Genomic DNA, 25,960 nt, shown 5'->3' with positions numbered 1-25,960 from the left:
AGGAGTTTGGCGAGAGCTTCACCCTAACAAGAGCTCTCCAAATTGGTACACAAGGAAGACAACCTTCCCTTTGTGAGTGTGGGAGCGTGGGTAAAGCCGAGCAGTCACGAACTGTTACTTCAGCTGTCACCATATCTGGATGTGAAGTGTCACTCTCCCGTTTCCCACCCACAGCATCCACATCCTTTCATACCCGAAGGCTATCGGCGGCAGCGGCGGTGGGAATGATTAAGCAGGATTTACTGTCGATCCTCGGCCCTCCCCTCCTCCAGCAGCAGAGCCAGGTTTGCGGCACTTCAGAGTGTGGTGAGTCATTGAGGGCTCGCCAGCTGTGTCAGAGATAAAGCCGGTGAGGAGGCACTGACTGACAGAATGGAAAGTGTAAACACATCGGACCTCCAGGCGTCTTGTCTTCTGACATGTGTTTCTACCTATGTTTTCTGTTTGCTGGTGTTTGCTGTGGATTCCTTTCCTTGTTTTCTTTTATTTTTCTCTTCTTGTCATCCTCTCACTCCTTCCTGCAAACTCCTCCACTCAAAACACATTCCTCCGTGTAACCATTCCTGTCCTCTCTGCCCAGTAGGAAACTGCTGTCCAATCCATAAGTCATGATAACAACCATCTTCCTCCACTCCCTACCACACACACAACACACAACACACACACACACACACACACACACACACACACACACACACACACACACACACACACACACACACACACAGCAGTGGAAAACCTCCTCCGTGCTCAGAGCATGATGTCAGACGTCTGCTGGCTGACAGGTCTTGCCATGGGAAAAACACACTTAAATACATGTAAGTGTGTGTGCACACACACCACAGGGACCTTCCAGGCACATCAGCACACTCATCCACATGCTGCATATGTGTGACAGAACACACAACACACACACTCGCAGCTGTAATAGAACGCCGCATTTATCACAAAGCCTATTAAGAAAAAGAACAACACTTATTTTTAAAATGATGCCGTGGATTTATTCCCTGATTACAGATGCCAGTTGACACAATGACCCACGAGATATTTTGCATTCAACTCCATAAATGGCAAGAATGATTAAACATTTATTTCCATAATGCAGTTTTAAAGTCATTCTGTTTGTTTTTTGCCAGGACTCCGGTTCAATTTAGCCTCCCATCCTTTAGGCCGCTCTATGAAATGTCCGCTCTCCCCGTTTGGCCTGAGTTATTGATTTGCCATTATGTTGCATGGGGGAGAAAATCCATGGCTCTCCCTTTAAATAACCATCACATGAAGACGAGAGAGATATATCATGGAGAAACCATATCGAATTGAAACACATGGGACACCCGGTGTAAGCAAGGCAATCTTCTCTGTGCCTCTCACGCCTGACAAAGACGAAGCTGGTGAATTATCTTAAGCTTTGCTGATTCAGGCTTTTCTCTGATCTTGTGTATTGTTATGAGCGATCCCTCTTCACATGAAGTCTCCGCTGCTAAGTCTGCATGTATTCATATTACCACCCAGTAAGCACGGGTCAAATATCTGACTTTGGAACGGGTCTAAATTTATCCATGAAAGTTCCTTGGTAGCTTTGGAAAAGTAGTTTAACTGAAACAAATCATATCTCAAGGTGCATTTACTCTCCTTTTTTTCCAGAGGTCGGGTGAAGTTTTGGTCATGTAAGTGGGTTGAGTTTTGTTTTATAGTGACATTTTATGGGTTTACCGTTGTTTCAACAGCGTTTTCACTGTTTCAATGTGTAGTTAGGAGCTGCTGCACATAGAAATATAGTTACGTTTTTCAAGTCAGTCTTAAAACAGTATTCACACGCCCATACACAGGAGTTATTGGTTGCTTTAATCCATACTGAAGAGATCCGATCCCAATGTGATTTCAGTGTAAAAGATACAGGTACGTCTGCAGTCTGCGGTTCTTGTTCCATACAAAAATGCCTTTTGAAGTTCTGCCAAGTCTGATCCGATGTTTGTAAAATGATGTAAGTCTGACTTAATCAAAAGAAATGACTGTCTTCTTAAATTACTGTTTTCACTATCATATCCCCTCTTTGTCTTTCTATCCCTCCACAGGAGCTCAGCAAAGAAACGCTGTCTGCACTAAAACACCTCGAACCGTGGACGATATCCACTCGATACGTCCAAGTCAGGCCCCCGAAGCCTCGTATGAGCTTTGCACAAAATGAAGACTCTGGGTTTCAACAGTTATACTTCACATAAACACCCAAATACTTTTTTTATTTTAAACCAAACAAGAAGCACAGGTGTTTTTTTAACCCTTCCAAAACATCACCACTTATTTTTTTGTTTGTCCCGTTGTCTCAAAAGTACAATCTCCACCAAGGAGGTACTTTCATTCATTTTCATCTGTTTTTATGTTTGTTAGTTCGCAGGGAAAAAGTACTAGACCGATTCCTAGGACATTTTGTGGAGGGGTGGGGCATGACCCAAGGATTTAATTTTGAAGTGGAACCGGATCAACAAGGAGCCAGGAATTTTTTTTCTCACTTTCGTAAACATGAAATTGAGCATTAGCCTTGGTGGAGGGATGAGCCGTCCAAGTGCCCTTCTAGTTTCAAGTGCCCTGACATGTTTTGCCGTCTGCAATGGAAATTAAAGCCCCTGAAAATTGCTATGTCTCTACAACATTAAAGTGTAATGACTAAATAATCCACAAAAGCCATAAAAACACTCAAAAGCGCTACATGGGTGGTTTGGATTGGGTAGAAAACAACAATAAGCAAACAACCCACCAATTATCTATTCTAATTTAAATGTTGCCAAATCTTTTCACAACCGAGCCAAACAGAGAAGAGCAGAGACGCAGCCGCTCAGACAGAAATCTGAGAATAAGTCAGAACTAAACCAACACCACCCCGACTCTGGCAGAAAACTGTTGGACCCCTGTTGCTCATATCGAGGCCAATGGAGGAAATTGGATTTCAGGGCCTTTAAATAGTTCAGTTGAGGTTCCAAGAGGTAAAACTTTGCCAGAATCACTTCAACCTTTCACCTGGTACAGAATACTGATAGGCAAATGTGCAGAGTTGAGTTTATTTTCGTGTGTGATGGTTTATTTGCACCTCAGACACATGTTCCCCTTCTTATTACTCAGAAAACAGCCCATTAAATCGAGCTAATTAGTGAAGGCCGATCATCTAATGTGTGACTGACCCACATGGTGCACTGACAACAGCAGTGAGGGACAATAGAGAACTCGCAGCAGACAAAGGGGCTGCCTGTGCTGTTGTGTTCAGGAAGAGGCCTGTTTCGCTCTGATGTGGTGAGCTGCAGTACCTGCGACACACTCAGAGTTCCTGTGTTGAGTGTATGATGTCTGCCGCACGTGTTTGAGAGTGGCAGGGCGATGATTGACACAGGCGCACACTCCGTCTGCCCGGCTCGTGAGTCCTGACAGGCTTGCCGTAGGCCATGTGTGTGGGAGTGAGAGGTGATTATACAGCCGCGCTGGGTATCGTGGCTTATTGTGATAAAAAGTTTCCTATAATGTGGGATATTTTTATGCAAATACAGATGCACAGGAGGTGAATAAACAGCCATGAGCTGTAGGAGACGGCACATTTCATTTTTTAATGTGCAGCCCAGGAATAGAAAGAACATGAGCTAGAAAACAATAGATAACATTGAGCTGCAGAGTCTTTGTTGACATTGTTGAAACTGCTGTGGACGGCAGTTTCTGAGCGATTGTCTCCAGTTTTGCAGAAAATGGCAGACGCTCTGCAGCGGCTTGATTATCTCTGTGAATTTAATACAAATCTTAAATCCCTGTTGTGCCCTTTGCTCAAGTGAAGAAAGCTTGCTTTATCTCCCAGCTCCTCCTCTGAAGCTCCTTCTCTTTGCTCCCCACACAGCCAATCAAAACCCCAAAGTGAATTATAAAAAAAAAAGGAGGAGAGGTAGAAGCAGCCTGGGTGAACGCCTGCGTGGCTGAATTTCCATATAGATAGACGAGCACATTAAACTTGTCTATCTGCACGCTCGCTGTCCACTCTTCCTCTTATTACATTTTGATGGAGTGATGGCTGCTTCATCTACATCTTCAACTGGCATCATCCCCCTGCTCTCTCTCCTTCTGTGTTGTGCTTCTGTCTGCCCCGGACACTTGATTGTTTCTGAACCGCTGTTGACCTCATAAAGAGGAATCTGCACCTGGTTTTCCTGCCAAGGTCTGTTGTGCTCATTTGTGGACGATCACAATCTTTATCTTCTTCCTCCTCTTGTAAAAGCTACAGTTGACAAGTCCTCAGTGGTTGGGGGAGATGGGGGTGACGAAGAAAAAAAAAAAGACGACTGGCTTCCAGGCTCACATGTAAATTAAATCGCAATTAAAAACAGGCAAATAAGCTGTTCCCGGGAGATGGGGGGGGAGGGAAGAGGGAGGGCCGAGGAGGAACGCGAGGAGAGGGCTCTCAGGATAAGGGCCCGTGTCACTCATCATTAGCATGGCATTAGACGGAAGGGAGCTAAATCTGAACACTGGGTCACAGGCACATTTACAGGAGCTGCGTCTGCTCTGCTGCAAGGTCCCCGGGCCGAGGAGAATAACCACACCAGCCCCGTACGCAGGGAACAGTTTCTGCCTCAGATAAGGGAGAAATGTGCACAATTATTCTGTGGATTATTCAGCTATTGTTCTCTGAGGCGTTGCCATTGTGCCTCGTGTACAAGCCAACTATTGTGATTTCCTGTACAAAGCTGTGGAGTCTAGATCATTGATGGCAGTGAATAAATAATGCCAACTGTGAATTCAGATTCGTGCTCCTCACACGTTGCCGTCTGCAGCTCGATACAGTATTGACAAGTCGTGTCTTCGGCTGCAGAATTCCGCTGCACCGCCTCCTCCTTCCTCCCCTCGGCCCTCAGCCCTATACCACCCCCCTGGAAGCCTGCTCTGCGTGGGCTACCCCTCCTCCTCCTCCTCTTCCTCCTACTCTTCCCTCTCTCCCAGGCTCCCCCTGCACCCCACCACCACCACCACCTCACGCTCAGGCTCCATGGGTAGGTGTAGGGGAGGGGGTCAATGTGGGAAGCGTATGGCGGCGGTGGTGAACCCCACACGACGGCAGCCTTGCAGCCAAGCAGGGCGGTGGGGAGCATGCAGGGGAGGGAGGGAGGTATAGGGGGGAGGGCACGGAGAGGAGCACCCCTCTCTGTAGACCTGTCGCCTTGGTGCAACAATGGCCGTGACAATGACACTGGAGGAGGAATTTCCGCTTCCCCACCACCACCCCACACACACACACACACACACACACACACACACACACACACACACACCCTCTTCATACTGCATTAAAAATCTGCAGCATCAAGATGAATGGGTCCTTAATAGCTTGCATTTGTTACAATCATCATAATTAAGCATATGTCAGGGGCAGACAAAGGGGCAGGATGATTTCTGTGTTAGCACCTGAAGAGGAAACAGGCCCCAGAAAGTGACGGCTTTTGTTGCAACATAATCAAATAGACTTTTATATCATATACATCATATATACCGCGGCTAATTAAAGGTCCCCTATATCGGTAACTGAGAGAGTTTCCATTATCTGTTTTCAGCAACAGTGTGAACCTCCAGTCTTTCCTGGCATTTGTGTGCATGTTTCATCTGCACGTCCTTGCTACATCAGCCAGTTTGATAGTGGAGCTTAATGACCGCCCGCTGAGCGCTGCCAGAATGGCTGTAGGGCCCTCTTAACATTTTTGTAATACTCCCCTCCTTCTCCTCCTCTCCACCCTGTCCTTGCATTCTGTCCCTTAAACCAATCAACTCTTTTCTTCCTCGCCACTGTGGAGGAATGAATCGGACGCTTGGCAAAGGTCTCTTACTCCTCTCTCCCTCCCTCTCTCCCGTCACCTTTTTGTTCCTCTCGTCCTCCCACTTGTCCTCTTTCCACCACACCTTTTTTCCCCTTTCCTGCATCAATCACACATTCCCAGCACACACACACACACACACACACACACACACACACACACACACACACACACACACACACACACACACACACACACACACACACACACATATCTCTCTCCATTCCCTCAGTTGGCACTCCTGGCACTGTGGGTGGCGGGTGCCAAGAAGGGGAGGCCTCCTGGCTTCCCCCTGAGCCACCATTTTGTGGATTGCTCCTTGAGTGAGCCAGCTGTGTACAGACAGTGTGTTTGTGTGTGTGTGTTTGTGTGTGTGTGTGTGTGTGTGTGTTATGTATGTGAAAGACAGAAAAGAAGAGAAAGAGGAAAGAAATTTGTGTTGCAATGGAAAAAACGCTCACAAGGCTGAGCTCTCTGAGTTTCCTGCAGAGACCAGAGATCATGACTGAACCTGACCCCGGCCCTGCTCCAGACACACATTTACACCCACATAAATATACTCCACGGGCATTCTTACAATCTTTCGCTTTCCACTCCTTCACTGAGTTTTCTCCTTCAGAAACAGCATTCAAATCTGTAAACTAAACTGTGTAAACCTCACAGGAAAGGCTGCCATCCATAATGTAATTTCGACCTGCCTCAAAAATATATTTTCTCAGGCAGTTGTGCCATTTATCAAACCTCTGCCACAAACAACAATATCCTTGCTGTTGAAATAAAATGACGCCACGGTTTGTTTGAGAGTAGTCCCCTCAAACAGGAGATAAAGCTGACCCTGAGTTTATCCTCATGTTTTTGATAACAGCTCATTTGACCTTGACCGGCCACAGAAAAAAAAAAGGACAAAATAAACGTTGCTGGTGTTTCTGCAAAAAGCCTCACGGAACACGGAAAAATTAAGCCTAGAATTTTTATTTCCTGGAAAGTTTGTGACAAGGGGAAATAATAACGTCAGACGTGTTCACCTTGCGAAGAAGAGAAGAAACATGAGATGAAATTCAGGTTTTTGCGTGCAGCTAAATGCTTCCATTTTCAAGACTTAAAAGACTGAGGGATGAAGAGCTTCACACTAGAATTTCTTAGATTTTCTCATCATCACTGGTTCATTTTGTTCAGCGCCTTGTAATATGTTACTTTTTCAAGCGACTAAATTCAGATTCTCTCATCCGTCGGTCATCGAAACCTCTGCAAAAACTGACGTCGGCAACTTTAATGTGAAAGTAAAAAAAAGTGCAAAGGAACAAACTCACAGCTCCTCAGAAAACCAAATAATACGAAAGAGGGAAACATTTTTTTAAGGAAAAACTCTCAACGAATGGTTTCTCATTCCTCATACCTTCGCATTTGATGTGCAACCCGAGCGGAGAGAATTAATAGAAACTGGTCTCCGGACGCGCTGGTGACGCTGTTTCACTTCAGAGTACATGAGGTCGAAGCCCCTTGAGATAAGAGTCTATAGATTTCAGAAATTTGAACAAATATATTCAGGTTTCAGTGTTATATCGTGCTGTGAACGCAGCGCACCGACGAGCTGACTCAGAGGATTTTCTAAATGATTATCTGTGTCCTGACGCACACTGCGCGCGTCCCTCCCGTCAGCACAAACAGTAAATGATTCATAATTTGTATTTTGGGCACCTGGTGAGTAAACAGAGCTGACAGCAGATACCTTACAGCCCCTAAAATGTTGCTCTGTACTGCTGTCAGTCCTTCGTGCTTATGAATGTGCATTTCGATTCTTCCAGATCTTCGAAAAGACAAAATAACGTTCGGGGGAAACGATGGCTCCTCGGTGCCATTTTATCAAAAGCTCGTTTGTTTGTCACAAACTTAAATCCTCTCTCTCTCTCTCTCTCTCTCTCTCTCTCTCTCTCTCTCTCTCTCTCTCTCTCTCTGTCTCTCTCTCTCTCTCCTTTCATGCTGTTGCTAGGGAAGCAGGGCGTATGCGCTCCCTGGCCGCGGCTGAAGGGCACAGGGAAAAAACACGAATAGCTCGATAAAACGAAGCTTTAATCGAGTAAATTTGGAACCGACGAAGCATCGACCCCTTCCCGTACCCATTTCAAAACACAAACTCGGAAATGAACGAGTGCAAAGTGTGATATTTAGTCGCTTTCTATCCATTACCTTATATGGCAGGGCAGAGATATATCGTGCCTGTGTTTAATAGGCTGGCCGCTGCCGCTCTGCTTGGAGGCTTCGTTTTAACCCTTATGATGCTGAATTATTTTTGGAGCAAGCAAAGCGTCGGTTTTTGCCCCTTTTGACTCTTCTTGTGCCATTAATGCGACATATTTTAACGAATGACGTCGTTTTGATAGCCACAGTGTGTGCCAAACATAATTTACGCACGGAAACAGGTATTTTACGCACGGGGGGGGCGCTTCTTCTCCCATGTTTCTAATTATGTCCCTATAAATTAGGTGACTTAAAGCGGGTGACATTTACAGCACATAGTACAAACTCACTGCTGGTGTGGTTTATGTTGATGGATTTAAATTGTCACGGTGCAGATAAACGTGCTACAACCAGTAACAGGCTGTAATGGTGATTTTTAGGAGGAAACGAGCTGCGCGCTGTGGCAGTGAACGAGTACACTATCACAAAGTTGCCACAGGTATGCTGAAGGCTGCACAGCAAGCCTCTGCTGTGTTTCAAATTAATGCCAGTTGAGCCCAGAGGACATGGCACTGGTTTGACGATCAGAGAGTGTGTGACCTATATTTGCACGGCGCCTTTTGCAGATCGAAGTGCGAGCCTCAGCCCACTCATCTACAACTGTGCTGCTTTAGAGGATCGGAAATAAAAGGGGGAACTTCAACTTCACCAGAGCGTCAGCCTCAGTTACAGTCATAAACAAGTGAACTCAGCTCCACTGAGTCTGTCACATTTAACGCACAGAGACAACATCATGAATCCTCTGTTGTTATTCGTCTTCTAATAAAACTATTCTGACTGCTGCAGATGAAGCCTCTAAAAAAAAGCTCCGAAAAGTGGGGATTTCAGCTCCCTGAGGTGAAGATGTGCTGCATAAAAAATGCTGCAAATCTGTGGTGCCCGTGTTGAGTTGTGTTAATATTAACAACAGATTTCGCATCTTTTTCAAATGCATATACTGTTATTTACATCTACACACGATATGCACTTGAATACAAATTCAAACAGGGTTTTATAAGGCTCATGAGATGGTGGAGAAGGGGGGGGGGGCATGCACCAGCCTTGTTGTTGCATTTTACAATAGAACTGCACAAGGTGATTTTATTCATGTTGTGACAGTGACGTGGTGATTGATTCATTCCCAGATATCCCTCCTGCAGCCCAGTGCTCACGGGATAAACCCCAACCTCTGTGCAAGGTCTCCACCTCCCCCTCCCCTTCTGACGTCATGCACCGAGCTCAAGCCATTGCACGAAAAGAGCTGCTCGCAGCCGCACCGCTGTGAATATCTCTATGCTCGTTGCCAGGACTGTGGAGTGTGCAAAGAAGGAGGGAGAGAGAGCGAGCGCGAGGAGGAGAGGTGGAGGGAATACAGTTGGATTTGGATACAACTGGAAAACTACCAGGCGCGCACAGCACGCACCGAACGGAAGGCACATCGACGGCGCGTAACCAACATTTCGCCCGGTCCCCGTCCCCCTGCGATCGGATCGAGCCGAGAATGGAGCTCCCCGCCGCCGGAGAGCACGTCTTTGCGGTGGAGGGCATCGAAAAGAAGCGCATCCGCAAGGTAACAGAGAGGCGGCGTGTTTGCAAAGGCGCAATAATATTTTTGCGTTTGACATGAGCCTCACTAAAAAAATATGATTCTTCTCCTCAAACACAGGGCAAGATTGAGTACCTGGTCAAGTGGCGAGGCTGGTCCCCCAAGTAAGTCTCTCTCTCTCTTTCTCACACACACACACACACACACACACACACACACACACACACACACACACAAACCAGCGTTTTACTGAAATATCTCACATCATTTTTCCGGTGCTTTGATGAAATGCAAAACAATCAAGTGCAGGGAAAAATGTCATTCACCAGAGACGTGCTGGCACAGTGCGCGGGTTGTTTGTGCATGTGTGTGTTTGTGCATGTGCGTGAGCATGGAGAGCGCGCTCGGTATGTGTCTCAGTGTATCCGCGGATGCCTTCACTAATTTATGCGAGGGAAGGGGGTAGGCACAGCCATGTAATCCCGTTTTAATTATTTCTGCTCTGCCAGCGAATTTACGAGACAGTGGTGCTAAAATGGCCGACTGTATGTTGGAGCTGGAGGCTCGTTTGGAGACACTTTTTTGTGGAGCATTTTTGCTGTGCAGTCGGATGTGCTCACGGTTGGTTTGTTGTTCGGGAGTCGCTGCTGTTCATGGTCTTACAAATGCAATGACCTTGAAGTAAGAACATGCCTCATCCAATTTTCTGGTCTTGAATTGGACCCTACCTGTCCACTCTGACTGCACAGTAATGCTGTGTGTGTGTGTGTGTGTGTGTGTGTGAGTGTGTGACAGCTCTCTGACAGTTGTTTTTCTCACTCCTCTCTGCAGATACAACACATGGGAGCCAGAGGAAAACATCCTTGACCCGCGTCTCCTGGTTGCGTTTCAACACAGGTGAGAGGGATGTGGACTTCGGACGAGGCCTTACGCAGCCTCCACTTCAGCCATGACCATATATGGGCATGGGAGGAGGGGCGCCCCAGTAACTCTATCACTGATCCCCCTGCCCCCCTTCCCCATAGGACCGTCTCCTGGGGGAAAAGGCTGGGGATGTGGTGGTGAGAATTCCTAAATCAGGCTAATGGGAAAGATCGGATGTGCGTAAATATGCGCAATAAGACGCAAATTGTTACCACTTTATCATCTGATTATGTGCTCCTGCAACCGGGATGAGAGGCTTACCAAGCATTCAGTGACCTAAATTCACATAGGAAGCAGAAGTAGTCCCCTTTTAGGATTGAAAATGGAAAAGCAGAGCTCTTCACGCGGATCTAATGGCAATGATTTGTTTTCTGCAACCTGGAGGCCTGAGCAGGACAGGTGCTAATTTAGCAGCTGAGCTTCACTGGAGAGGCCATGATTGGTTGTGCGCTCTGTGTGAGGAGGCCAAGCTGCTGCCTGATGGGATTCCCATCACTACCAGAGTGAGATCTGCAGCCTCGGCTCAGCTTCTGCACTGTTTCCCGCCCAAGAGAAAACCATTCAGCAATGCTAGTACTGACATTGACCTCCTTTATTTTGCTATGTAATGTTGTGGAAACAATATTCACCTTGGATGTACAACAGCCAACCAGCTTTCGATCTGGGTCAACAGTAGACTTAATAGAGGCCTGTAAAATAATTACAAATACATGAATGTCATTCACAGGGGTTGGGATGTTAATGAATACGAATGATGCCGTCCTTTTAGCCCTGTGGCATGTGCACAACATCTAGTTTGGGTTGCTGGACCCTTGAGGCCTGTGAGATATACTCTCTCTGTAGGCCACCAGGCCTTAAGACATGATGGCTGGGGAAAGGAATTCGCATTTCTGAAAAGGCTAATTGACACGCACTGCTCTGCAGCGTTTCCAGTGTACTGCTCTCATATTCCCCTGCAGCCTGCCTGCCCGCCTGGCTCTGTGTGTGTGTGTGTGTGAGTGTGAGTGTGTGTGTGTGTGTCTGGCTCTGTGCTGATGGTCATGGAGCGCTGCCTCTGCACTGTGTGTGTGTGGATTCCTCTCTGCTCCCAGAGGATGGGGGAGGGGATCCGACAAGGGAGGCTGTAATTGCCAAATCTTCTGTGAATAGGGGTCACCCCGTTGGACGCTGTTTGAAATCGCACACATTATGGCATTAAAATGTAGACTGTATATTGTGGCAGCTTCCTGGCAGCTCTGACAGTTTGAACATCTGTAGCGAGAGGCCGACAATAGGCTGGGTTTACGCATGCCTGGTGGAGTCTGCATGCAGCCGGCTTTCATCCACCGCTGGTTATTTATGAGCCGATGATGAGTCAAGGTTTATATCAGGGAGCAATATTTTACAGACGTTCAGCCCAGTTCTTTTAGTCAATACAACTATAATAACATGTTTTCCCTCGCTCCTCCCTCATTAACAACTGTTTGTTAGTCTGATATTAATCACTCTACACCTTCTGAGTGCAGGCGTTGTGTTGCACAAGTCGTTGTGGTGTGCGTTCTTTCAGCAGCAGCAGCACACATCCCAGAGGTCCTCCACAATGTTGTATTTATCCCATTTCATCCGTACCTCGTGACCCTAATTAGGATTTGAACGTAAGAGGAGGAAGGTTGTGCTGCAGTGAGAGGATGTTTGAAAGACGAGGGGAGATTCTGCCTGCTCTGGCTGTAATTAAATTTCGACTGGATAATGAGAATATGGAATGGGCCGATTACCATGGAGAGCTATGCAAATAAGAACCATAATGCTTTGCAGCGGGTCACATGTGGGCATTCATTAGTCCTCCGAATCAAAATACCACTTCTGACCTTGAGTAGGTAGAAAAAAAACAAACAAATCCTCCAAGTGTCAAACCTGTGATTTTCCCATGTGATTTAATTCGATTTTTAAGGTGAATAACTGTCTGACAAATGAGGTGTTGTGTTTAGACGGTAAATATGGTGCAGGAGAAATGTAATTATCTTTTGTTTTCACAGAGAGAGGCAGGAGCAGCTGATGGGATATCGTAAACGGGGACCAAAACCGAAACATCTTTTACTGCAGGTAATTATCACCTTCATTACTGACACGATGGTTTCTGTTGCTGAAGCATCTCACATTTTGAAGCCTCGCTGTAAGTTTCAGTCAAAGAGAATCTAAAATGGCAGGTGGAGGGGGGGTTCTGTCAGGTGTTTCTGAGCTGTTGTCATTATGGCCATGGGTATTAATAGATTTCTTTGATAGAAATGGGGCAAAGTGAGGACAGGGGGTTGTACAGCTGGGTTTCTGTGTGCAGTCATCATGAAACCAGGTTTTGTTGCCTGAGGTTACTCTAAGCATTGCTTGAGTGCACTCATTTTTTCTGCATGTTCATTATTTCTTTATGCTAAACAGCTTCATTTGCAAAACACTGTTATATTATAGGCAGCTTGATAAGTTCCTTTTGTACCGGGTGAATCAGTATCAGTGGAATGTTTCCTGCTTTATAATTGTTCCCCAAGACAAAAATAGATGGCTGAAAGTAGCACTCCGCCGTGCTTTGACTATCTTAGCCGAGGCCTTGACAGAGTCGTATCCTGGGCCAAATGTGATTATATATTCTGAGACTTGGAGCTTATTGCTATGCAGTGTCACTCCTTAAGAGGCATACCCCTCTGCCAGAGTCACACGTGGCCAGCAATCAGGGAAAAAGCGTGACATGTCCGCTGGCACTTCTCTGACCTAAGGTCACAGCCAAAGCGTCTTGAGCGTTCCGCTGCGGTGCCCCCCTGACGGCCAGAGGGGTCAGTCTCTATAGGAGGAGGGGGGGCAAGAAGGTGGGGAAGGAGGTTGTATGCAGACTCCTTGCTGGATACTTTCTCTAGCATCCTGTAAACTTTCATTTGACCATGTGCAGGTTAGCATATTTTAGCTGTAGCACAGTTTTTAGCAGCTGTGAGACGTTAGAACTGGCACGTCAGCTCATCATGAGGAGTACAACTCTACCTGATAATACAGTTATGTAATGTAGGAAGAGCTAAGTTAAGTCAGACGCCATAGTGATGTCAATAGGATTATCTTAGCTTGGGCTTGGAGATGACACTTTCAACAGGCAGCCTGTGTTACAAATGGAGGGTTTGGAGTTTGAAAGACACGGGTATTTACCAGACAAATTGATGCAAATGGTTGCATTGTAGGAAACGTAGGATTTGATTTAGATTTTCTAATGACAGAAATCCAGGATGTCTTAGCACCTGTTTCTCTGAGATTCAACCAATCTTTTTTTTAAATCTGTCTCTTGTCAGTGCCGCCAAATACTAAATCAGTGTTGTACCGCTTTAAGAAACTCTACTCTTTTGCCTCACTTCTATCTATGTTCACTGATTCACAATGACACCCCATACTTTCAATCCCTTTTAAAACTATTGTAGAATTTTAATGAGAAAGATGAAATGTTAAAACTTTGGGCTTTGTCTCTTCTTCAAGGTGCCCTCGTTCGCCCGAAGATCCTGTATCCCTACAGGTTTTGAGGAAACGATGCAGGATGCAGAAGGTGGCCTCAAGTCAGATCCTGTCCAAGTCCAGCGGCCCCAGCCTCAGCAGTACCAGCTGAACAGCAAGAAGCATCATCAGTACCAGCCCAGCAGCCAGGAGGTACCTGCTGACCAGCTAACCAACGGCAAAAAGAAGTTCATCTACCAGCTAAACAGCAAGAAGCACCACCACTATGAGCCTGACCCAAATATGTACGACACACAGGCCTCGAGGCTCAAAGAGGTGGTCAAAGTTCAGGAACCGGCCTGTAAACAAGCAAATCCTGGCTGGAACTTACCGCTGGCTCTGCAGCAGAAATGGGTTCGTGACAAAGACACAGGATGCTTGAGCAAAGTCAAAGAGTTGGCAGTCGAGATGCGGAAACCCACTGTCAAGGAGGCCGAGAGCGAACATGCCCTCAAACCCAACCCTAAAGACGCGACCCTGCCAAGTTCTATTAGCAGCAAAATGAAGATAATCAAGAACAAAAACAAGAATGGACGTATCGTTATTGTCATGAGCAAATATATGGACCGTAACAAGGTTCATGGAGCAAAAGGTAAACATGGGGAATCGTCGAGCGAAGAGAAACCAAACAACACCAAACCGTCGGAAAACAATCCAGCTCACAGAACCAAAATGGTGGAGCATCCGGAGAACGGTATCCCCAAAGAGATCTGTAACGGCAGCTCCCTTCCCGCCGCAGAGCATCCTATAAAGTGTTCCCCAAAGGACAGACATTTCTCCAAACCTTCGCCAAGCACAGCAGAGGAATACAACACCGAAGTGGCTCGGGGTCAGGCAGACTTGCCGGATGATCTACCGCTACAGCTGACCGCTAGTTCACCACTGATGTCCTGGTCTGTTGACACCAGCATCCCGACACCTACTGCTGTCGAGCAGATCAGGATCCCTTCCTTTCCCAGCGACCGCAAGCGAAAGCTCTCGGATCCCGTGGAGGACAGGAGTGTTTCCAAAACCTACCTGACCTCCAGGAGCTTCAGTTTGCCAGGCACAGTCATCACGCCGCCTCAGGACAAACCCATGGACCTCCACTGTAGTGGCCGGCGCCTCGGCAGTACATGCACATATGAGGCTATGGCCTCTGGCAGCCAAGAGGAGCCGATGGATCTCAGCTGCCCAAAGACTAAGAGGCAGGTGGAGCCAGAAATACTGCCAGAGCCGCTGCCAGAGCCCGAGCCTGCTGTCAGAGACACTCCGCCTGCGTCTGAGGAAACGCAGAAAGCCTCAGAGAAATCTAAAGAAGCACCTGTTAAAAAACCCTCTCCCTTCATGGGAAATATCATCATCACTGATATCACAACAAACAGTCTCACCGTCACCTTCAAGGAATATATTTCTTTCTGAGAAAACTCTTTGTAAACTGGGGCTCCCAGTGACCTATCGGTTGATCCTGTCTATATGTGCATATGTAACATATGTATCATCAGAATTTTGTATATATGGAAATTTATAATTTATCAGTCAAATTCAATATGTTTCTTATAATGTTTTATACTGTAACACCTCTGTGATGTTGTAGTCAAGAAAGTGCCCTCGAAGATTTGAGTGAATGCATTCAGGTGGATGTATTCCACAAAAAAACAAAAAAATCCGTTTGTCATATGGAGCTTGATGAGATACTTTTTGCTGTTGTTTCATACCTGTACCAAACTTATAACCTGAGATGTATGAAGGTTTATACGTATTTTCTATGAATGATATCTCATATTTTGGTCACGATAGAAGGTAGAGAGGAACTTGTTGAGTCTATGGTGATCGAGATCAAATTGAAAGCACTTAATTACATTTTATATGTTGATTTCTGTCATTAATAGAGATGGTCTCTCTAAGTTTTTTTTAATTTTATTATTCCAGACATAAACACTCAGTCTGACTTAGCATATTTTATTACAGGCTTTTTTTGTGGTTTGTATGAGAAAGATTATTAGATAATAAGAAAAAAATTTAAAAAGCGAAAACACAGTGGTACATACTCTGTTATGTCAGCAGCCTTGAAGGAATGTCCCAGCCTTTTTGTCTTTGTCTGTTACTTTATTGTTTCGCCATTGAGATGCAGCAAAGCCATCAATGGATCTGCCTTTACAATCCAATCTGTGATTGTACTGCACAAAGTCTGACATGCATACGTTCTCAAAGATCAGTATAGTGTCATTTATCAATGTATGTTCCCGTTAAGACGACGTATTGATTCTTACCATAACAAGGCTGTGATTTATTACCTTATTGTTGACCTCACGTGCTGCTGGAGTTATATCTTCTAGTCTCCTAATCACACAGAGAAACAATGTTCATCTCATTTTGCTGCTGAACCTCATCAGTGCGATCTGAACAACACCTATGACTGCTATATGTTTTAGAAAAAAAGCTACCAGGGTCAAAAGCGATAATGCTACACGGACTAAATGTGAGTTGCGAGGAGAGCTTTTGGATACTGTTACACGCAACCCAGTGAGGGCAAGCTGTTTTGATTATGCTGCTGTTTTGACGTGAGAATTCAAATGTCAAAGCTGTTGGATGTAACCTACATTTGAGTCTAAATTGCCTTCTACGCACAGCTAATGCAAGACCAGTGAGAATGCTATAACGCTAGAATAGTAAAAATAAAATGAAGAGTGCATATTTATTGACGTCTAATTTGTCGTTCACAACAAAAACTAGATGTTCTCTGCATCTGAAGCTGTGAGTGATTCCATTGAACCGGTTGCCCTTTATTTTTGAGTCTGCTGTCTGATACTTTTTGTTCTCTTTCTTTTGCCATTTCATTCTTGCACTTGGTTCAAAGTCAAAATGATTGTTATAAAAGTATGTTCTAGCAGGAGCTGACTGACTTATTGCTTTTGGCACAGCTCACTGGATGGTATGTTTCACAATAAAGAAAGAGATTTGACCTCTGATATTTTTGCTGCACTGACACTGGGAGGAGGGTGAAACTGGACGCTTTGTGTGTTGATATATTTAACGGCTAACATTTCATAGATGTTTTTTCCAATGTTCCAGTTAAAGATTGATGTGTCATTGTTGTGCAGTTCCTCTCTGCACATGGAGGCGAAGAATGGAACATAAGCACTAGAAACACTAACGTGGTTGTGAACCATGAATAGGAAAACAGATCGTGTTGCATAATCACAAACGATCCGGCACAAAGGGCTCTCTGTATTGCATAACTGCACCGGTCACTTGTATCATCAAAACTTTACACATGCATTCTTTTTCTGCCGCAGCTCAGCCCTGAGCAGGAATGTCAACACACGACATAACATAACAGGAGGTGGACACGTCAAGTCATTATGTAATTGTTTGATTGTATGAAGAAGAAAGGCTTCGTGCAGGATCGGTATTTGACTGTGGGTGTACAGTGCAGCGCAGTGTAGCAGGGTAGGACGTCAATTATATGACATTTAAATATAATGGGTCAGCAGTAGGCTTTGTGGCCTCATGCACAATGACTTATTGCTACTTCACCTCTGCAGATCAATTCTCCCAACATTATTCCCAAAAGATACGTCCAGACACACACTCTACAGATACACAAGCAAAGCTGCAAATATGCTCAGCTTTCATGAATGAACTTTAATTACAGGCCGTTCGTGACATTGACCATGTTGCTTCAGTCTTTTAGGAGAGTCATTCAAGGCCTGCAGCCAGAACTGTGATCTGAAGCTGTGACGCTGCCGCACTGGAACCTGAGGCTGATGGAAGATTGAGTCTCGATTGTTTCGAATGACAAAAAGGCCCAGGAATGTATGGGTGTGTGTGTGTGTGTGTGTGCACTGCATCTTCTGTCTTCTTTAGTTGTATCATGGGAGCTGCTCATCAAAGATGTTCACACACAAAATAGCAACCTTTAAAGAGGAGGGGAAAGAAAGAAAGAAAGAGGGAAAGAAAGGAAGAAAGAAAGATCTATAGAAAAGAGTTAGCTGCTGCTTTGGATTATTAAAATCACTGCCTTTTTTTTTTTTGCATTAGTTGTATATCTTCAAGTCAACCAGAAGATCTCCTACACATTTCCCACATTTTTATGGATACATCCACACTCTGAACTCTCCAATGATCAATAATCAATTTGAAGCTATTTTTAACCGACATTGACCAAAGAAAATCATTTTGGCCAAAGGATGAAACAATGAAGGCGCCACAATTGTGACCACATGAAAGAAAGGAACAGAACACTGATCTCGAGTCTGTATTGATCTCATGGATCAGGGATCTGTCAGAACCCTCTCAAAGAATTACCTCAACTTGATAGTGAAAGGTTGAAATGACTCATTCTCAACCTATAGCTAAATGTTTACCTATTAAACCTTGTTTCCTCTCAACCAGGATTTCCTAGTGGAACTGCTCATAATGCTCTGAAATAGGAAAACCAGTGCATTTACCAGATTTTTGGCTAAAGCAGAGATCAGAATGACTTTTTGAATTGACAGATAAGGAATCTGTTACTTGGCCTGCAGGAGCTATAACTCCAAAAAGAGAAAGAAATGAAGAAAACAAGGAGGAAAACATGACAAATAGTCGATTCATCCTGACGGGAACACATAGAAAACGTGCAGACATGACATGGCACATTTTCTACGTTGTGGAACTCATTTGATGTCACTTGATAAGAGCGGAATTTCCAAACCCGTGAACAGGCGGTTGTGTGAGTGTATGAAGGCTGATCTCCACAGGCCTTTCATGGCTCTGAACCAACCGTGTGAGTCAGTCATGCAACAGCAGGAAACTGAAACACGGTTGAGCAGGGGAACATATTTATAGACCGAGTGTGATGTTTCACATTCCCCCTTTATCATCGTGGACTACACACCACTACCACGAGCAGCAGATTCACCTCCACACACAGGATCATGTGAGCCGTGGGTTCATTTTGCTGATTTAATGCTGAGTGTGACCCGGTGGAGGCCTGATGTGCAAAAGATAATTAATTTGATATCTGGGAATAAAAAAGGAACACCCTGCAATTAGGTTTTATTTGTAGCTCATAAAACAACGTAAAGAGACCATTTCGTTTCTTTAACGTGAGGACATGTTATTGAGACAGGGTTAAACAAAAATACCCTGAGAATTGAGAGTCTGTGTTGAGGTGAGGTGCGTAAAGCTGCTTTCTAATTCGAAGCATGCGCTGGAATAAATAGGCTACATGCAAAGCTGCAGGTCAGAGCCACAAAGCTTCACAGTTTCTCTCCTGTGGTTTTGGTGCCTGAGCCACCTTCAGCAGAAAATGTCGCCCGGTAAGTAGGACAGTGAACAGCGAGCTGTGAGCGCGCATGTTGCCCAGAAACCAGAGAGCCAGTAATGTTCTCACAGAGCCAGCTCTGTTTATTCATGTTCGCCTTGTCGCCATTGCGGCTCCCGCACACTCACTTTTCATCGACTCGCAGCCAAATATGGAGAAACGCAGCAGCAGCAGCAGCAGCATGTGCACCAGCCTCTCTCTGCAACACACCCCGCGCAGCAGAGCCATGATAGCACCGACAGGAAATGTCGGTCTACGAGCTATGGCTATCAAAATGGAGGTTCATATTTCCACAGCAGCCACAACGCATCTTTTGTCCGCGGCGCGCACGCCTTTTGTCTGCGGCACAGCGGGGAGAATTTGCGCAAGGCGGATAAACCCGACGCATCATCCACGATTATTTTACGCGATGATGAGAGAGGAAAGACGGACAGGAAGCATCCGCACGTCTCCTCAGCGGACACACCGTGTCCCTGCTCATGATTTCATTTGACACATCTGTAACACCTGCAACACAAGACCCCACATCTAATTATTATCATTAGGCTTAATTATAATTAATTAAAGACCAACCTGTCCAAGAGCGTGTTTGGTCCGAATTTAATGGTTTTATGCACCATAAATTAAAGCTGGATACATAAAAACATGATGAGAAATACACGTATGAGAAATGTTTTAAGTGATTAAGATTTCATGTTAATTAACTTGCACGATGATGGTGTCTGTTACTCAATTTTCAGCCCAAAAAACACTGTAGCGTTCTTTATAAGCGTTCACAAATAAATGATGAGGCAATAAGCACAGGTCATCAGACAGCTATCACATCTTAACTTCTTCACAGAGGTTTGTGATGGGGGGGTTATGAGCAGATTCATTATCATTTAGAGAATAAACTAAATTCAGGCCTGTTCAGGATTCATCTCTGTTTGTTCTCATATTAAAACGACGAACTGGGGGGAAAACGAGAGCAAGAAAACCAGGATCAGAAGTTAAAAGAGAAAACGATGTGTTTCCAGTGTTGTGTGTTTATTGTGTTTAGAGCATTTTGTAATAAATGAATTCACTTATTGGTGGAATATGTTTGACCTTCCGCTCGGTGCTGCAGTGCATGTTGTGGAAGGAGGCCCGCAGGTTTTACTTTATTTATTTATTTAAGAGACGCTGATGTTTCTGTGTGAAAATAAATATTTTGGCCTGAATTCCTGATTATTATAATTTATTTTCATTTAAAATGTATGTCTGGTGCATGTGGAATATTTCACCTGAGGCCCACAGAAAATGACGAGAAACGGAGGATACAGCTTCACATCTATTTTCATAGATTATTGTAATAATTTGTGTCATCAGTTTTCCACCATGTTGTTTAGTATATTATAGGAAACATTATTATAATTATTATTATTAATATCATTATAATTATTATTATAGTTGATGTTAATTTGCTGACAGTGGAAATAAAAAAATTGGATGTTCATTTTAATTCGAAGAGTTTATTTTTGAGTAAAATAAACAACCAGCATATGCAGTTATATAATAATAATAATAATAATAATAATAATAATAATAATAATAATAATAATAATAATAATAAATCTATCATACGTTTAAACATGTTATTTATCTGCGTGGAATACATTAAAATTTTACTTAATAAATCGCGACGATCTTAAAACCAACAGGCCCTCGTGATCATATTTATACAAGAAGGAAAGACCACAAAGATTTCAATAGAATTTTATGCCTTAATCAAATAAATGTCTCATCTTTATTTTCTGCAGATGCACAAACTCTTCAGTGTTTGTTTTTACAGAGACACAGGAGGTGACATCTAATTTCAGCCTTCAACATCTTTGTACACACAACAAACTTTACACCTCAGCTCGCGCATTTCAGCAGTTTTATTTCACCAAAATTTAGAACACATCCAGGACTTAAATTTGAAAAACTCCAAATGTCACATAGTCCACCCGAATAAAAACTGCTTCGTTCTGTTTCACTAAAGTTTGCATGTGATTAGGCGAAGCAAAGAAAATATAGACGCTCGACATGTGCATGTAAAATGAAATCATCCCCATATAAATGGCCCTTTCCTTAAATCAGACGAGTCTGCTGCCTGCTTCTTTCCGCATATATTATTTGCACATGAGCCTTTGGTCCAATAAGATGAAAAAACCCTGGAATCATAATCAAAAAAAAGAAGTGACTCAGTATTTTTTGTTCCCAATAATTTCTCACTGCTTTCTGTTATAAACTCAACAATAATCTTCACTGGACAGTAAAAGACAGCGTGATGTTTCACTAACAGACACAGCCTGCGTAAAAACCCAATTTTACGCGCAATAATCCAATTACGCATAATATCGTGTTAGAGCTCATGCGCTCATTTCCTCACGCACTCAGCACCGTGACTCTGAAGCTGTAAATTAAACTGTCATGTCGCAGATTTATATTTAACATGTTATTTCAGATGATTGATCGTGAACCTGCAGGCCAATCAACGTGTTGCTGAGGGTTCTTCAGTTCCCACCTCACGCATCCTCAACGAGGACACATCCTTTAAGGCTCCATTTGGCACATTTTTATGCATAGATATTTATTTTATTCAGATATTAGTTTGGATTTTATTGTTTGATTATTCATGTTTTACATTTAGATACTAATATTCACAGATGTGTTGTGTGGAGGGCAAGTGTTTGAGGGTGAAACATTTTCATTTTACTGGTTATTCCTCTCTCTGGTCGTTCGTTTCAGTGCTGGTGAAATTATTCTTTCCTATATTAAGTGTGGACCCTGGGGGCCCCCTCAGGGACCTCCGGGGTCCGCGGATCCGCACCGGGAGCCCCTGACTCCGCTCGCCCCGCTGTGCCAGAGATTCCTGTGCAGCAGCCAGAGCAGCGGGGCTCCTCCCCTTCACTCAGAAACCCGGAGCACGTAGCAACAACCGAGCCAATGTGCTCCAGCACGATCCGTCCTACCGACCGCGGTGCCTGGCAACAGAAAAAGACGTGATGACGTCCCCTCCAGATTGCGTATTATGGGATGTGCGAAATTAAACAACCCGAGGAGCACACGAGGGAAGCGAAAAAAATAATAAAAGAGACAGAAATAAACGAGGCGCATGGTGAATCATGGAGCTCTCAGCTGTTGGTGAGAGCGTCTTCGCAGCCGAGTCCATCATTAAACGGCGAATCAGACGGGTATTCGCTGCTTTTCTTCCCCTCTCGGGCTGAGCCTCAACACCTATTATGCAACCGTGTGTTTGTGCAGCGCCGACAGGCAACACGCTGATAACCTGACTGTGTTACGGATCTGTTTTTTGCAGGGTCGTTGGGAATATCTCGTGAAATGGAAGGGCTGGTCTCAGAAGTGAGTATAATAGCCGAGGCTGGGAAGGACAGCGCTCCATCCTGGCCGCTCGCACAACTGCACCTCAGACTCTGTCGTTAATCCGCTTCTGGGTGTTTTTCTATCCGTTTCATCCGATCTGAGGACCGTAGTCCGGTCTGATGTGGGTCTGGCGGCTTGTGTGCACCAGTCAGAGGCTGAACATGTCCAGGTTTCAGCCCCGCTGGGGCGCGTTAAAGTCCGCACTAGCTTTAGCAATGGCTGGGTTCACCATGCGTCACTGTCCGCTACGTAGCCTGCAATTGCAGCGTACGCAGCGGAAAACGTTTTGATAAAAGTAATACACGGCGTGGGCGCGCAATGACATGTGGTCCGCTCAGTGTCTGGTGCCAAACACTTCTCCTGTTTGCTGTTGTGACACAGGCACAGCACATGGGAGCCGGAGGAAAACATCCTGGATGAACGACTCTTCGCTGCCTTCGAGGAGAGGTGAGGGTTTGACAGCGCAGCGGTAGGCCTCTCTCCGCCGGAACGAAATGGCCCCGTGCTCTCTGCGCTAAAACAAAAGTCTGTTCAAACAAGACTTACTCCGGATTTTAATCTTCAAAACTTTCTCTTCACGAGAGGAAGCGGTGACGTGTGTTTGTGGAGTGAGATGATTCATGTCGAACTCAAACAGGTGCCAAACGAGATGCAGTTTTGGAGTCACAAGCAGGATGTCATGCTCTAATTTGTTTCTCATTTTAATTTGTTCCAAAGTTCCAAAGCGAATATAAATAAAACTATCCTGAAAACTGGGTCGATCTCGTCCCAATGACACAGTTTTGCCTTTGTACGCAAAATTAGATCATTCGATTTAATTATAACCCCAATAAGAAATAATCAGATAATGTGATTTGATGATGATTCGTCTAACGCTTTTCCTCACGCAGAGAGCGCGAACGGGAGCTGTTCGGCCCGAAGAAGCGGGGACCCAAACCCGAGACGTTTCTCCTGAAGGTGAGTGAATCTTTCATTTCATCTTCACGTCTCTCTCTTATACGCGGGACAGAAATTAAACAGATCGTGAGTCATTTCCATGACAGCCACTGTCTTATTCATTTCGAGAGTATTCGACTGCGGTTCAGATTCACCTGAAACTATAGTGGGATGAGAAGTGTGAGCCAAAAGAAAATCATTGATTTACCCAGTTTTTTTACAAGGTTAAAACATTTATAAGAAACTGTCAAACTTTCTATAACTTATTGTGGATCTGTACATTGTCACGACTTTGCGTTCTTTAAATAAGAGATCAACTTTAAGATGAGGCCTTGACCAAACAGCTGCTTCTCTTAAACCTTCAAATTTCCTCAGGAGACTTCAGATTTTCATCTCTGGGAAACCTCCTTTAATAAACCTTATTTACTCTGTCCTCAGGCCAGAGCCAAAGAAAAGACGTATGAATTTAGAAGAGAGGCTCCCAGAGGGATCCAGGTTTCCTATCCCACCCCGGAGCCTGTCATAACACCAAGGGCCCGGGAGGGTTTACGCGCTGTGGTTCCCACAATCTTCCCACCGAGCGCGGTCAACAGAGGAGAGAGTGTCCACGTCCGAGCACCAGAGCCCGAGAGGAGGCCCAGGCCGACCCCACCGGCTGCTCTGACACTCCAGGAGCAGGACCGACTCCCCAAAAAGAGAGGGCGCAAACCGAAGCTACATTTACATTATGATAAAGAAGAGGGAAGCAGCTCGGCAGAGCCGGACACCAAACGGAGCAGGTCTGTGGAGGAGCCCGTGTCACACGGCGTGTCCAAAGTGGCCAGACGGCTGCACCACCAACACGGAGAGACGTCGGACCACAGCCTCCTCCAGCTGACGAAGAGGTTCCAGGAGAAGACCACGATCACGCCCAAATCCAGCGGTGCGCAGAGACACGCGTCCTACACCTGCGCGTTCAATCCCAACGAGAGGGGACACAGGACTCACTGTCTGAGCAGCATGTCTGTCCCTCTGAAGCTGAGGCACCAGGTGAAGGAGTACATGCCCACTCAGCCCGAGTCCACCCGTGACCCTGCCTCGATGTGGACCCCCAGATTCACCAGCCTGGACACTGTGACCGTGACGGACGTCACACTGAACCTGATGACGGTCACCGTCAGAGAGAGCAGCACGGACAAAGGCTTCTTCAGAGAGAAAAGATGAGTGTGTGCAGGAATATTAAATGTTTAAATAATTGTTTAACATGCTAACTCACTAACAAGCCTATCCTGGATCACCATATTTTTCTATGTAACTTCGTAAAGTGTGAATAGAGTAGTTTAAAACGCTGCTGGAAAATTAATTAAATAGAGAAAGTGACGTTGCAACGTTAAGGTGTATTTGAAGGTGTTAAATATCACTGATTTCATCTTGTTCAGATTGTCTATAAACACACTTTTTTACTGTACAACCATAATAATCATATTTAGCTGTAGTTTATGACAGTGTTCTCCAAATAGGAAAGGTTATAAGGTGACTGGCATTTATACAATTTTTTCTAGTAAAGTCAGAAGCCATGTAGCGTCTCAGTTTAGGTTCAGAATAAGATGTTTTTCATTCATCTTGTCAAGGTATTATAAATGTTTGTAGGCACGAGACTCGTGTCAAATAATAATCGAAATTATCAAAGGAACGTATAGAGTTAGTGATGTTTTAACACAGGAAAATGAAAATCCATCTGCAGAATATCTACATCATTTTTCTAAGCGTTTCAGAAAGTATTGTCTCTAATTTAAAAATCCTCATTAAGGCTGCGGGATATATATTTTTGTAAAGGCTTTGCTGTTGTGCTGGGTTGGTGCCACGTTCAAATAAAACATGTCCGATAATTCCTGCTCAACAAGTTTCGGGTTTGTGTGAATTATTCAAAATTATTCAAACAACGGAGAAGACTGAATGTGCGAGGGATACAATATTAAATGTGCTCCTTTGGACTGATTAAAAAATATTTATGTTTTCCTGTTGAAGTTGTGCGAGGAGCTTTGTTCGGGAGAAAATAATGAACCACACATTACGACATTCTGTGACCTCTTCGGTTCAGTTCAAACAACGAAGGCCGGATGTCCGAGTTGTAACTTTTCCTGGATTTAATTTGCTTTTATATTTATTTGAAGTTCTATCTTTTATCCTAAGAAGCAATCATTTAAACCCCCTGAACCATATCCCATCAGCAATATGATGTTAATATACAGTTGTGGTTCTAATGAGCCTACAAAGATTGCTCTTCTTCTTCTTCTTCCTCTATCACCATCATCATCGTCATTAACACGTTACGCATGGAAAGAC

General features: G+C 44.6%; 1 protein-coding gene across 1 annotated transcript; it reads left to right on the top strand.

Annotated features, from left to right (window-relative positions):
* The first annotated feature begins 9,295 nt into the window (after positions 1-9,295).
* On the top strand, positions 9,296-25,517 carry cbx4 (chromobox homolog 4 (Pc class homolog, Drosophila)). The gene is made up of 11 exons (XM_035180691.1): positions 9,296-9,624; positions 9,721-9,764; positions 10,432-10,497; positions 12,540-12,606; positions 14,008-15,415; positions 22,119-22,243; positions 22,438-22,509; positions 22,635-22,678; positions 23,081-23,146; positions 23,590-23,656; positions 24,074-25,517. Exons 1-11 carry the CDS (start codon positions 9,556-9,558, stop codon positions 24,836-24,838), a joined length of 2,793 nt encoding a protein of 930 aa, XP_035036582.1. The 5' UTR covers positions 9,296-9,555; the 3' UTR covers positions 24,839-25,517.
* The last annotated feature ends 443 nt before the right edge of the window (positions 25,518-25,960 follow it).

This window comes from Hippoglossus stenolepis, chromosome 16 (assembly GCF_022539355.2).
Source record: "Hippoglossus stenolepis isolate QCI-W04-F060 chromosome 16, HSTE1.2, whole genome shotgun sequence".
Classification (NCBI taxonomy): domain Eukaryota; kingdom Metazoa; phylum Chordata; class Actinopteri; order Pleuronectiformes; family Pleuronectidae; genus Hippoglossus; species Hippoglossus stenolepis.
This window is presented reverse-complemented; position numbering and strand designations above follow the sequence as displayed.